At 43.1% G+C, this 14,246-nt stretch overlaps 1 protein-coding gene across 3 annotated transcripts in view; it reads right to left on the bottom strand.

The window, feature by feature from the left end:
* The window catches only part of LOC116391785 (E3 ubiquitin-protein ligase RNF38-like), a 23,179-nt gene that overhangs the window by 7,474 nt on the left and 1,459 nt on the right, over positions 1-14,246 (bottom strand). Inside the window, exons 2-13 of one of the 3 annotated variants that reach the window (XR_004213282.1) lie at positions 10,075-10,127; positions 9,781-9,962; positions 8,537-8,981; positions 7,816-7,953; positions 7,530-7,718; positions 6,696-6,857; positions 6,496-6,599; positions 5,378-5,459; positions 5,152-5,273; positions 4,751-4,850; positions 4,177-4,318; positions 786-3,079 (exon numbers count right to left, since the gene is read on the bottom strand). Coding sequence is in view for 1 of the 3 variants with exons in the window: in XM_031862700.1 (XP_031718560.1) it covers positions 4,256-4,318; positions 4,751-4,850; positions 5,152-5,273; positions 5,378-5,459; positions 6,496-6,599; positions 6,696-6,857; positions 7,530-7,718; positions 7,816-7,953; positions 8,537-8,981; positions 9,781-9,962; positions 10,075-10,127 (1,640 nt within the window). In the remaining 2 variants the exon portion in view is untranslated. Of the gene's footprint in view, positions 1-785; positions 3,080-3,257; positions 4,319-4,750; positions 4,851-5,151; positions 5,274-5,377; positions 5,460-6,495; positions 6,600-6,695; positions 6,858-7,529; positions 7,719-7,815; positions 7,954-8,536; positions 8,982-9,780; positions 9,963-10,074; positions 10,128-14,246 lie in introns of those variants that run through there. The other 2 variants (XR_004213281.1, XM_031862700.1) reach the window with 2 other exon arrangements.

Genomic DNA, 14,246 nt, shown 5'->3' on the forward strand with positions numbered 1-14,246 from the left:
CACACACACACACACACACACACACACACACACACACACACACACACGAAGTGTGGGATGCCTGGAGGAGAGCGGTGGAGACAGCAGAGGTGTAAAAGCTTTTCTTCTCTTTGTTCAGGCATCAGAGGTAGGACAGAATGAAAATAAAGGAACATAAAAATCGATTTAGAATTAATAAGTCAGGGTTCATTATTTTGTAGAACAATTGTAAAAATGATTTCATGAAATCAGCTTTTCTTTGTCCCAAAAGAAGAAAACATTTCGGAGAGCAACGGATTAATTAAACATTGTACACTTTGATCCTGGAGATGTTTGTTGCTGCTTCGATTTGCAACTGCGCACGCACACACACACACACACACACACACACACACACACACACACACACACACACTTGCATTTGCGAGGACATTCTAATGACCTGTATGCTAACCACAACCTAATTCAATCTCATATCTTAACCAACAACTCAAACATCAGTGTAGCTTCAGCTAGACGCCCTTTATACACTTTACATTTGTTGCATTCCTTCTCCCAATGTTACAACGTATATCTGCATTGTCGCTGGTAAATAATCAGCAAATAAATCAATAAAGGACTTTGTCCTTGCAAACATAAAGCAAAACAACAAATTAAAAAGTCAAAAACAAAGACCAACCTGATTACAAGTCATCGAGCCTCGCTCTGAGGCCACAGGGGACGTCATGGCTCTGATTTCACACTGATCCTTACAGAGTCACGTCTCCTTCACTTCAAACTCTCCTGCTTGAAATATAATTGAGTCCTAAATGCACACTCGCATGCAACCATGAATTGTAAACAGACATAATGGGCCAAAGCACAGCTACATATGGAGTAGAAGGACCCTGAGGAAGTCGGAGCTGAATACATTACGGAAAATGGAAAACATTTGGAATGTTTACATTTACAACTCTGGAATGTTTTTACCGATGATGCGGTTTGTGGCAATATCACTAAATGAACAGTGGGCTATTTATGTGGAAAGAGAAAATGATCCTCATCCACACTTTTTTACAACATGAAGAGGAGCTCATCTGACATAAAACAACCTGGGCAACTTGTGGCCCCGTACAGCCCTGGTTATGAAATTGAAGATGGGTGAGGGGGAAAGAAAAAGCAAGACGAGACGAGACAAATACAACTTGTTCCAATTTGAGTGAAGTAACTGTGCGGACCGTTTTAGGCAGACATTCCCCATCACTTCCACTTCACCATTCTGCAGCGGAAGCGCGTTAAAGGAGTGGGTGGTGATCACAGCGGAGAGGTCGAGGGCGGGTTAGAAGATGCATAAGTAAAAAAGACAGGAGGAGAGGAAGGACGGAGTGGTGAGGCAGAGGAGAAGAAACGGGACAGGAGGAGGGCAGGAGAGAGAAGGGGAGCAAAGACTGAAGGAACGGACAGAAGTCGTAGAAGAAGAAAAAAAGGGAAAAGAGCAAAAGGGAGAGATGATGGAGTGGAAGACGGGGAACTGAAAAGAGAACGGAAGCAAACGGATGAGGACAGTGAGTCATCAGTCCTCAGCCAAGAGGTTTCTCCTTGAATTAAACATGAACTCAAAAATAAAGAAAGTCTGACTTTGTGATGTTGATGGCATGAACCTGCGTCACATGCGGTTTGACAACTGTTTTTCAGTTTACAACCACAACAACACTGTAACACAGATGAAGGTGATAAAAATAGCAGCAGAGACAGTGTATGTGGCCGACACTGGTACTGAGCGTCTGGTTGGACATTTCTTGTACTGATGAATCGTCTCTTGTTGATAGTATTGGGATTGCTGATATTGTGTTTCGGGGTGGTTGCGGGTTTCCATTGGTGTTTTATTGTATCTGGTTTTTACAAAGTGTTAGGTTTTTGATCTTTTAACTCTGTAACCTGCGCAGCACTTGTGGCCTCTTCACAGGGACCACAGATTAAAATGAGCTTTTAGTCACATCTGGTACAAGATGTGTAGTGTCCAGATCAAGTAAACAATAATATATAAAAGTAAATAAGTGTCTACAAAACAAATGCAAGTAGTCAGACCTAGGATTTAAAGAACTCAAAGTGACACCTGCAAACCAGGATTAAAGAAGCCGTGACCACATTTGTGCACAGCCACAACTCTAGGTTCAGTATTTTAGAGCTTTTTTTCATCATCTTGGTCTATTTTGTTCCGGTGGTCTTCCTCAATCACAGAGAGTGAACCAAGATTTGATACAAGCTCTTACTTCGAGAACTACAAAACATTCTTTGGACAGGTGTCTCTTCTGTTATTCTTTCATAACAGAAGTCACTGCAGGTCAGTGGGACCGACTCAATGTACAGAAAATGAAAACCGTTCCGTGGTGCTTGTGCCCTCGCTCTCACATTGTTCCTTAACAAGCTGTGTAAATGCTCCTCAGTGAAGAACAATGACATTTGTGTTGTCTGCGCCTCAAGCAGCACCACGCAAGTTGCTCGCAAAAAATGTGGCCATTTATCCGGCAGAGCCTTGAGTTGACATCTGCCGTTTGGACTGTAGATGCTGCATTAGTGCGTACAGTAACAGAAGGCACACAACTACAGGTGCGTGCTGCTACAGAGACAGCTGTGTGCAGTCATGTAACGCAGCTGCACATCGACTATGGAGAGACAGATGAGTGCTGCGAGGGGAGGACCAACTGTATGTAGACATTAATTTAGATTGCATTGTAGGTTTAATGTTCACTGATAATACTTGAAGTTCAGAAGTTGTCCACTACGGTCTTTATTATAGTTCCACTACATTGTTTAGGAATGCTGCAGAGTAACTTACAGGACTGTAACATATATATGTGGCAGTCGAGAGTATGATGAACCCAGAGAGGGGGGTGTTGGGTGTGTGTGTGTACTGTCTCGAATGTGCATGTTCTGTTTAACAAGCATAACAACCTGCAGTTAAATTGTGATAATGTGATATGCTGTCAACCTGCAAACCAAAGAGTGTATCAGGGGAACATACGGGCACAACCTGGGCAGATGTGGCGTGATGGCAGTCCAGAAGAACAGTAACGCCGCCTAGTGGCAGCTGGAAGTCACTGCACCTCCAGACCAAAATCTGAAAAGATGGAGTCACCCAAAGCAGCGATCTGCAGTCAGTGTCGTTTTTAATATTACCACCACTTCAACTCTAACACAGAGGAATGCAGCACAACCATAACCCAACGTATTTCTCTAGCTCATAATATGCAGCTTTGAAAAAAAACACAAAAGAAAAAAAAATACAAAATGCTAAGTTTAAAAAGTTCATATCAAGCATTTTATTTGGTATACAGATATTCATAGATTTATACAGTATATATAGATATATGTATATATGCAACACATGTGCCACCGCAAATTCACAGACAAACTTATCTTTACTAAGAAAAGAAAAAGGAAAAGAAAAATATATAATGTGCTTAATTTCAAAGTAGTGCCGTGAAGCGTTTGTAATGAAGGATGATCAAAACCGGAATGATGAGGTAACTGCCAGGCAGGAAAACAATCACTTATAATGGTTGAGTAATAATAATAACAATAATAATAATAATCTACTGAAACAAATGGATCAAATAGGCAACCGAGAAATATAGTGGCAGCATGGACCCTTAGTGTCAAACTAGAGAAAAGGATTTAAGTCTAGAACATACATACACACAGAGTATGCAGACAGACAGACAGTGCATAAACGTACAAACAGGAAGTAAAGTCAGTCACTCATGAGAGCAAAAGTGCTCCCATGTCGTTACCCTTGTCTGATACACAACAGAAACTCAGGCATGCTCCAGGACATCTAAAAATATCTCTCTCACACACAGTCATGTACCACAGCCCGGCATTACAGGGCTGACCAAACAACGCTTGCACAGTTGTGGTGCATGCACGTGTACACACACACACACACACACACACACACACACACACACACACACACACCAGCAGAATCGTGGTCAGGCAGGGTGAGATTCACTAAAAAGATGTGAGCGCTTGCATTCATGTGAACAGAGAGTAAAATAACTGCTGAAGAGGGAATCTGATCAGAGCAAAAAGAAGGGAGATGTGATAAAAATTGAAAGGATAACAAACGAGCAGAAGGTGCTGCACAAAAACACAAGGAAGTGGGGTATGTGTGTGTGTGTGTGTGTGTGTGTGTGTGTGTGTGTAAGCACGTACATGTGGGTCAATATATCAGGAGCAGGGAGTGCCGAGCGTGTTTGACAGACATTTAGGAGCATCTGGCTCCATCATGTGGTCACTCTGAGTCTCTCTGGACCTCGGAGGCGTCAGCCCGACAAATGGGACACGTCCTGTTGGCCTGATGACGGAGAGAGGAAACAAAATGGATCCAGTTAGATTATAACTTCAGTCCTGTTGATCACACAACATGCCCATTCCTAAAACTGCACATTTGCACAGTAACTAAACTCACCACTACTACTACTACTCCACCATTTTCTTCACATTTGTAATCCAATTCACACCGAGGCTTTGGGCAAATGACACCATGCCTCTAAATCATAAGACTACGTTATGATTCACACAAGAACTTAGTGTTCCAGAGCATTTCTTATGTGTTCAGCTTCTTCTTCAGATGTTCCTGTCCTGGGGTTTTAGTGTGGTTTAACTCTTCTGTGCTGAATGAACATGTAGACACAAGCCTGGTGTTTGTTTCCGTGATTCTCGCTCCCCTTCTGTAATTAAGAGGGTATGGGTGTTTTTGTGTGGGGGGGGGGGGGGGGGTACTTACCCTTAGCCACTTGTCGACACACTTCCCGTGGAACTCGTGGCTGCAGGGCAGGACTCGCAGCAGTTGGCGGGATTCAAAATCACTCATACACACCACACACCTGCAACACAGCGGGTACGGGCACGTGAAGTACGGCAACACAAGAAATCTGTTCATCACACTTTGTACATGACACACTGGGCGTGAAAGCAGATTGGTTATCGAGTTAGACCACAAGACACTGTTGTTGTTTTTCTCACAATGCCCAACCCAAACAGACAGAGATGACATTTAACTGTTTTCCAATAGGCTTTTAAGTAGATTTCACAAAATCACATATATCCAATGTAGTCAATGTAAAACTTCATGGAAAATTCCCCCAATCAACAAGCGGTGACCTGGAGTAACAGGGCAGCACTCACAGTGTTTGTTCAGACTGATGGTTATTTGGATTGAACCGATAGGAAGGAAGCTGTTCGATGTCTCCCTTGGTCAGTCCTCGGAGTTTTGCCTCTCCCAGACGTTCAGCGAGGTTCAGGAGGGCCTGTGAGGGGACAAAACAAAACAACATCAGCAACAAGTGAAGAATAAGAGTCTGCATCCAGCAGTCATACACACAAAATAATTAAAAGGCAGAGAAAGATGAACCTCATAATTTTCCACTTCTCCATCGTCTACATCCAGCTCTAGACTGATCGCAGGTCCTGTGGGCTGGACTGGCAGCATTGAACTACAGGAGGAGGATGTAAGCTCAGTTCATCAAAGAAGCAAATTAAGCAACTCAATTAAATAGTTAATGGCCAAAATAAAAAAAAATTAAAAAAAAAAAAAATCTGTATTTGCCATTTCATTCAAAATATGGAAATCATACTTTATATTTTCTGTGTATTTAGTATTTCACCATTATTTTAGTGATTTCTATGTTAAAGACTCAAGAAGACATGTTTCACCTTTATCTCACAATTCTTTTGTAGACAAACAAATGCTCGTTTATCTTGGTTCTACAGATCTAACTAATGTGTAAATTACTAAAACTTCTCTAATCTCAGAGAAGACTTCAAATGTACTTGATGAAAAAAAAAAAATCATTATTGTAGTTTCAACAAAATAAAATGATGTGACCATCCTTGGATTGTATTTGGGGGATTTCCTTTTCTGTCTGCTGTAATTTTAGTCACCTAACACAATAATCAACACCCTGCAATTGGTTGCATATTCCATAAAATAAATACAACTGTATATTTGGCCAATACAAATGAAAAATGTAACCATTCCTTTGCCCTTTTAACAGTCGCATCTTAAAATTAATGCACGTGTAAGGTGCAAGCAGCATGTCGGCACATATGTGCGTTTAATGTGGCTCTGTCCAGAAATTCATACATTTTGGGTTGAACGGTTCATACAAAGTTGTTCTGGTGAGCTTAATTCTCTACAGTGTAACTTCTGCTTCCATGCTGCCTCACCTGAATTAAACAGCTATAAGAGAACCCTCAGTGTTCTTTGGTGCTGTGCACGGTTAACGATCTTACAGCCCTGGCTGTAGTCCAGACGATGTCAAACCATCCGTTTCAAGTTGGCTTTATAATTTAATTCTATATAATATATTTACAACTTCTGCAAGGAGACACGAGTCTTTGGAGACCCGTTTTAGATTCTATTGGAGAGGACTGTGCTGAAATCATATTAAAAAAAAAAAAGGTTTTGCCGCTTTGGGATACAAGTGATTGCTAAAGGGTTAAGTCCACCTGATGTACTGATCTACTTACAGGAAGTAAGGCAGGAGGCTGGGGTGGTAAGGCGAAGGTGGCAGTGGCTGCTGTGATCGGTACCGTCGCCCCGGCAGACGCCGAGGAATAAAGTTTGGATAGGACTAAAGGAGCAATGGAGGACACGTGCATGACAAATCATTCACATGGATTTTCTGCAAAAGGAAAACAAACGTCTTTGTATTATTCTTTTTGCTCACCACTCCGAAGAACTCCTGTGGAAGGGGGTCATGGGAGAGAAAGTGGAGCTGGGCGGAGTGTGGTGTGAGGGCCGGGTGGGCGGCAGGAGGATAGTGGAGCCCAGCACCCAGAGACAGGTGCTCTCCAAGGAGCTCCACGTCGTTCTCTATCCTCTGTAGCGGCTGGTAGTAGAAAACACACACCGTTACCCTCAGAGATCGTGTCACGTGATCACGGCAACAAAAACTATTTAAACATTAAATAACAGATGGTGAGGTGGAGGAGGCATATCAACCCTTAACAAATCCTGTAAATGAGTAGGAGTTAGGACGTAATATCATACAAATATTCAACAGTCGTTCAACCTAACTTTTATACTGCTTTGTTTTTTCTACTAATGTAATTTAAAGATTCTCAGTGAGCATCCAGCTATTAAATAAGGATCTTCTTTAGCCTTTGTAACCTCTGACACACATTATTGGAACACAGTTGTAATTTTAGCCCAGAACGACTTCTTTAACTGCGATACCACAGTGTTTTTCAGTGCCTATTTCAGTACCCGTCCTGATTTATTACCAACACTGCGGTATTTCCAGATGCTCGCAAACACTCAAGGAGAGCTGCACTAATTGCTTCAACTCAAATGTATAAAACATGTATCATCCATTTTGGTTTAATTATAAAACACCTTCGCAGCTTCATTTCTTTATACAGCATGCTAAATATTTAGAGCTTTGCTCAAAGACGCTAACAGTCACACTAGTTGCCATATTTTAAATGCCATATTTTATAATATTCACAAAAGCTGCCTCCGATACTAAATCAGGTTGAGCACAACGAGAGTTTCTACTCACCGATCGGGACTGCTGCGTCGGATAGGGTCCAAATTGTCCGGGCTGTGGCAGGTGAGGTGGGTGGTGGGAAAGGTGTGCTGGGGGGTGGGGGAGGTGAGGAGGGGGGAGCAGGAAGGTGGGGTCACTGGACAGCAACGATGGGAACGGGTAGGGTATGGGTAAGTGCTGCACAGAACAAGTCTGCAGGACCTGGCAGAGAGAAAGGAAAATGGCAGCAATATTTATCAATATCAGAATCAGTAGCAGAAAATGTGCAACTGTCATGTAAACAAACCAACAGACTCACGGGAGGGACACTGCAGACGGGGTAGTGCTGTCCACTGAAGACTACCGAGCATGCTGGGATCTGCTGAGGAGTGGAGCGAGGCGGCAGGCCTGGTGGCGCTCCCGGAGGAGACACGGGATATGATACCGGAGCCGAACCCTAAACATGGAGATCAAAGGGCAAAGGTCAACGCTACCAACACAGACTGCGATTTAAAGCTGAGCTGCTGGAGTTCCAAGATGTAGTCCACATTAGTCAGGTAGCAAATAAAGCAAAACCTCATGAATCAGTGCCGACAACACACATTTATCTTTTGTGCCGAGCGGGGTTTCCCAAATACAGGCCTGTTCTGAGATGATGAGATTCATATTTCATGATTAACAGACCTATTTGGAAATATGACGGTATGATGATACCTTTGAGAGGAGGTCTTGTAGTTACAATAGTATTTTGACAAAAAGCCTTTCCATGTTGTTACTGGCATTCATTATGATTTGAACTCTTATGTGAACTTGAATTATTATTCAATCATCTCAACTCACTCTTTCACCTGCTAATAAATTACGTGAGCGACTTCACAGTTCATCTAGTAATGTAAAGCGTTTACTAGTCGTGTGCTTCACTGTATTTCTAGAGACGGCTTAAAAGTACACACTGCTCATGACAATCACTAATTAATGGTGTAACAATTTGTTAAATATTGGACACGACATATTTAAGTAAATAATGCTGCTCATGTCACCTGCTCATGGAGGTCCAGCACCACGCTGCTCTGCTGGGACGGGTGGGGGTGTGGATGTGGGTGCTGTGGATGGGCCACAGGGTGCAGCAGCCTGGGAGACAGGTTGGGTGACTGGTGGAGGGGCCTCGGTGAGGGATTTGGGGGATGGTGACCTGGGCGCTCTTCAAGCCCGGGCCCCAGCCCTCGGGGAGGTTGCTGGCTGAAGGGTGAGTAGCCCTGAGGGGGAGCCGGGTGACGGTAATTCTCGTCCTGGTGGCCTGGCGACGAGCCGTGGTGGGAGTGCAGGTGGTGCTGGTGGTGATGATGGAGGTGGGCGTTGGGGTGGTGGTGGTGGTGGTGGTTGTTGTTGTTGCTGTTGTTGTAGTGGTGGTGGTTGTTGTGGGCATGGTGGTGGTGGTGGCGGATCAGACGGTCTCTCCGGCCACGCTGGCGTCTCATTGGAGGGCTGAGGTGAAGAAGAAAAAAAAAAAATAAAAGAAAAAATAGAGGAAAGCTTAACAGATACTCCACCAATTAAAAAGGTCATAAATATGATATTCAGAGCATTAATATAGCAGCAAACAACTCTTTGCTATGTAAAGACATGGTGGTGTAATGGCTAACTCTTCTCTTGAGAATGAGACCTCGTCTCAATGAAACTACCTTTTATAAATGAAGGTTGAATAAAATGAAAAACCTGAGCAGAGGATTAAGTCACTCTCACTCGGTGTGTTATCTGAGCTTCTCCTTGCTGTATTTACATAGCCGTGCCGGCTGCTCGTGCTTGTAGTGCATGTGAGCGTTACCCACAATGCAGCCTGACCACCAACGGTTCGGCTGGAGATTTGGAAGTGTTGTGAAAATGATGTTAAGTTCTTGTTTGTTATACAAATATCTTTGTAAATTGTAATGACAATGATAGAAAACGAGAAATAACGCAGAGAAAATGACTTAATAAAGTGATTATCAGAACAGTTGCAGGATAATTGTCTTATAATTTCAGCTCTATTTCAATTATTTCACCAGTGCATTACTGGCAGTAACGAAATAAAATCCTGGCTGATCCAATTCATTCTTATATTAATTTATGGCGTAGAAATATTTAGAAAAGATTCAAAGACTATTTTGGGAGACCTTGTTTTGGTTTGTTTCATATAACTGTGATTGAACATTTTTGAATCTTTTGAATGTTTGTAAGACCAAATAAGCACTTTCCACGTATATATTTCGGGTCTTGTATTTGCGTCTCACATACACATACTTACCTGCGTCGGTTGCGAACAGGCGTGTGGCATCTCTCTGGCATGTAGTGGGGGTGTGGTCTGCGACTGGGAGGCAACTCCCAGGGGCGAATGGGAGAGGAAGGAGTGGAGGGAGGGGCGGAGTTTAGATCCAACATGGCCTGCTGGGAAAGACGCTGCCTTTTCGGGCTCGGGCTGTCTTCCATCTGCACACAGAGGTGGAGGGGAGGGGGGGGAAATGAATAAGAAACAAAAACAATGACATACAAATCCTATTCTAAGCAGAGGCAACAGGCACAGCTCATGTTTCATGCTTACCTTGTCCCGGTCGTCGCTGCAAACATTATCTGGATGAAAATGAAGCAGTCCTCCTGCAGAACACAGAGGAAGAGAAAGAGAATCAGATAAGACGGGGCTGAGAGAAAAAACATCAACATCACAAGACACATGGACATATGCTCGCTAAGCAGACAGAAGTACAACACACAGGCAGCTGGTTGCCTCTGGATGGTTCGCTTAAAACAGATCTACAGGCTTTATACGACAGAATTCAACAGTAATGACAACAAAAAAAAAAAGTGCATCCAACATCTTGCTTCACAGAGTTACTGTCCTCTGAACAGCCTTTTGAATTTCCTGCTTAAAGACAAGCAGACAAAAGAGGAAGAACGTCTCTGTGAGAGGATGAGCGCAGTGTGACATCTTCCAGACAAATCTTTCCCTCTGATCGACCACGATAAGTCAGAGCAGACTCACACAACACATCCACAACACAGCGCCCTGCTGCATTTGCTCACCTTCACCATATCCAAGTTACCATAGTGTACTATTCAAAGGTTAATTATATTTATAAAGCAAAAATACTCACCCATTACCTCGAGGTTTCAGATTTCTTATTGTGTTTTATGACTTTTTATTGATCAATTGATTATGAAAATAATGCAATAAACTGGAGCGACACTGTAGAGTAGTCCCTATGGATCACTTCACTGAACTACGGAAGCATTATGTTTTTTATGAATTAACAAATGTATTATCTCTGGAATTCTGAGAAACGTTTTCACGGAAAAAACAAGAAGCTCCGACCTGAAGGGAACCTGATTACTGCTGCTCATCAGCCTGAGGCCTCAACAGTGCTGTATGATAAAGTATGGGGTCAATATATGTATCCAAGGTTTGATTTGAATGCATTGTGCTTCCATCCTGAATAAAGAGGTGATACCATTAACATAATCTCAGAAGAACAAAATGCCCTTCCAGCTGTTTATCCGACAGGCCACATGTGCAATCTGGATGCAGCATGTGTGCACAGTCGTTTCAGCAGCTTAAGAAGGATGTCCTTGAACTCAGCTGACAAGAGTTTCCTCTAAGCAGTCCCCCCAAAAACCTTTAATCACCACAAAGAGGTGGAAAACAACCCTCTCCTCCCCTCATCTCTTTCTTCCTCATACAAACAGCGCCGTCTGTCTCCCCCCCAGAGACAACGGATCTGAGAGCGACCCCCCCACCCTCTTCTTGTCTTTGCGACGCCACTCCAGAGCCATGTGAAGGCTGCTGATAGCGACGGCTCAAAGACGCCCTGCTGGTGGCTGCGGAGAACAGAGGGACAGTCAGCAGACGGACCAGCCCACAGCAGGGCCGACACGCTGGCTTACATCTTTATTTATCCGCCATGCCTTCTTCTTCTTCTTCTTCTTCAGACCTCACATGGTCCTGGGTACGGTTGGGTAGGGTTTGGAAAAAAGATCACGATACCAGTACCCTTAAAGTGACACTGATAGCAATAGAGTACTTAATTTGATACTTTTTTACTTTATTTGATACCCATCGTGTAAATGGAAGCATTCGGTTACGTAAAATGCCACCAGCATATTTATTGTAATCAAATGGCACAGGCCTGTAGTACAGCAATACTTTGGTATCTCAGCACGATGAGGTGTAGCTGCTGCAGCAGTGAGCCAATCACACCTCGCAGTGAATTGAAGAGCGCTTGCGGTGATTGGCCGTGAGCAAAACCATATAAATAGTGAATGGTTTTCTAGATCTGGGTACAAAAGACCAAACGCTAGTATTGTTTGACTGGAGAAGTTTCGATACTACGTGGTACTGGTTTATTTCAGCCGGTGCCTTAAAGACATCGAGTACCGACACCCAGCTCTACTCCTGGGCCTCAGCCACCCTGTGTTTTTAGGAGAACTAGGTCTGTTAATGCTGATTCACCCTGAAGGCCAGAGGAGAGGGGACGGCGAGCCAGAATAGACGGGCTCTGTTGGAGAGCGGACACGACCTTGTTTCCTCCGAGCACGCCTGCTGGGGAAGACTGACACCATTTATTTTACAGCAGACCATCAAGTCAGGCAGGCAAGATAGTGGACTTCAGAGCGTCAGCTGTCATCAAGTAGCAATTTGCTCCTGTTCTTTGACAAAGACTCCAACTATTTATTGAGAAGAGACATGCCAAAAATAGAGAAACCCACAAATTGTCAGAAATACCAAATGATAATAACAGCATTAATGAAGATGTTGCTATCAAGTTGTGATACTGGCAGGTTGTGGGATGCCACACTCGCTATTAAAGCTACACGGGGAGATAACATGCTCGACACTGGGGGAGAGAAAGAGGAGAAGAAATACAGGTTGAAAAACAGAGGTAAGACAGAGGGACACATTTTTAACACCCCCAAATACAACCCTGACACATTCTTCATGAAGAGACGCCTCGAGGCGTATTACAGTGACATGAACAAAAACAAACAAGCACAAACAAACAGAAAATCTGTATTACGCACTTAAACATACACACTTTTGAGCATGTCACACACACACACACACACCATCTCAGAAGAGGCACGTGCAGCTGTTAAGAAGGAGGCAGATCACACAGCTGGGAGATGCACTGCTTAAGTCATTCACACAAATCCCTCTGTCATCTCTCAATTTGAGAAGCATGTGTTTCTGTGTGCGTCTCCTTTGAGTGGGTTATTTTGGGGTGTTTGGCAACAATGCTGCCATTACGACAGAGACCCATTACAAGCCTGCTTTCATTCATAGCACTTTTTTTTTTTGCCTTTGAGGGAATCCAATCTGGTATTACTGAAGGTTTCTCCAGCAGTGAGCAATGGGAACCTGCTGAACACTACACAGACTGGTTATCAATGTCGAGTACAATGAAAGGAGGCTGTGGTGCAGTCTCACTTAGAATCTCCTCTCTTTTCTCAAAGGTTTTAGGGAGTTTCTCTTTGTCTTCTAGTGAGTTTGAGTTGGATAAGGAGCCATTACTGTTGTGGGCATGAAAAGCCTATTGAATAACAGCGTGAGTGATACCGGGCAATGCCAATAAATTATACTTCACAAAGTGGATAAACCAACAACAAGCCAACACAACTCCACTGTTTCTTTGTGTTTGGACAGATCTTTGAAACTATAACACCTTATCAATCTTTACTCTACCCCGCACATTTAGATAAGAGATCCGTTTGACTATTTCGGGACAATATAGAGCTTTGCACAGGCTGGTATGATGAATAGTATTAAGGCTTATGGATGAAAGGGATCGTTGAGGAATAGAAGGCTGTACTAAGCCAGCCTGCATCACAACAGTGAGCAATCTGAAACAAAAAGATAAAATCACAATCAAGAGGGAGATTTCTTTTCAAACTATTTCAAGGCTTGTTTCAAGGCTCCAAACTGCTAATTGGACTCCTCTCATACACACTGAAGGTCATGTGACGACTAAAGTAGAGTATGTAGGAAGTCTAAACCAAATGCATCATCTCTGATCTGATCTGTGAAAACACACGGCTCACTAGCCATCAATACTGCACTTTGAATGCACAACATTTCCACTGACCAACCAGATTTGTTTTCTATATTTTTGATAGATTATATCACAACTGTAATTCTAGTAAAAGAGTATGAATGCATTACTTAAATTATTACATGTAGTGTTTCTTTCCTCGTATCTTGACAACAGGGGTAACATTACATGACCTGCAGGCATGATTATGCCAGTGCTAAAATTCTGCAGTGTTACATGTCTACTGGAGGGCCAGTATGTGTGTCACTGTGAGCCAGGCAATGACATCCACTACATTTATTTAGCCGACTGTTTCATCCAAAGCTACTCACAATAAGTGCATTCAACAATGTGAATACAACTCAAATATATTTAAGAACCTTGTGAGTACATCAACTTCATTAAATATGCTGAAATGACTCAAGTGCAACATGCAGGACAAACTTTACTCTATTCACCTGAGTAAATGCGATTCAAACGTCTTAAGCAGAAGCCTCCACTACAACCCCTGACATGACACACATATAGCTTTTCAAGCAACAGCTGGCAGTGAGAGCACCAAGCCTTTTAGTTAAATGTCTCAAAGCCTGTTAAGCTGCTAGTGGTCTGCCTGCATCCCCCGGGGGTGTGTATGTGTGTGTGAGAGTGTGTGTGTGTGTGTGTGTGTGTGTGTGTGTGTGTGTGTGTGTGTGTG

Source organism: Anarrhichthys ocellatus, unplaced genomic scaffold, assembly GCF_004355925.1.
Source record: "Anarrhichthys ocellatus isolate YVR2014 unplaced genomic scaffold, GSC_Weel_1.0 scaffold27, whole genome shotgun sequence".
Lineage (NCBI taxonomy): Eukaryota > Metazoa > Chordata > Actinopteri > Perciformes > Anarhichadidae > Anarrhichthys > Anarrhichthys ocellatus.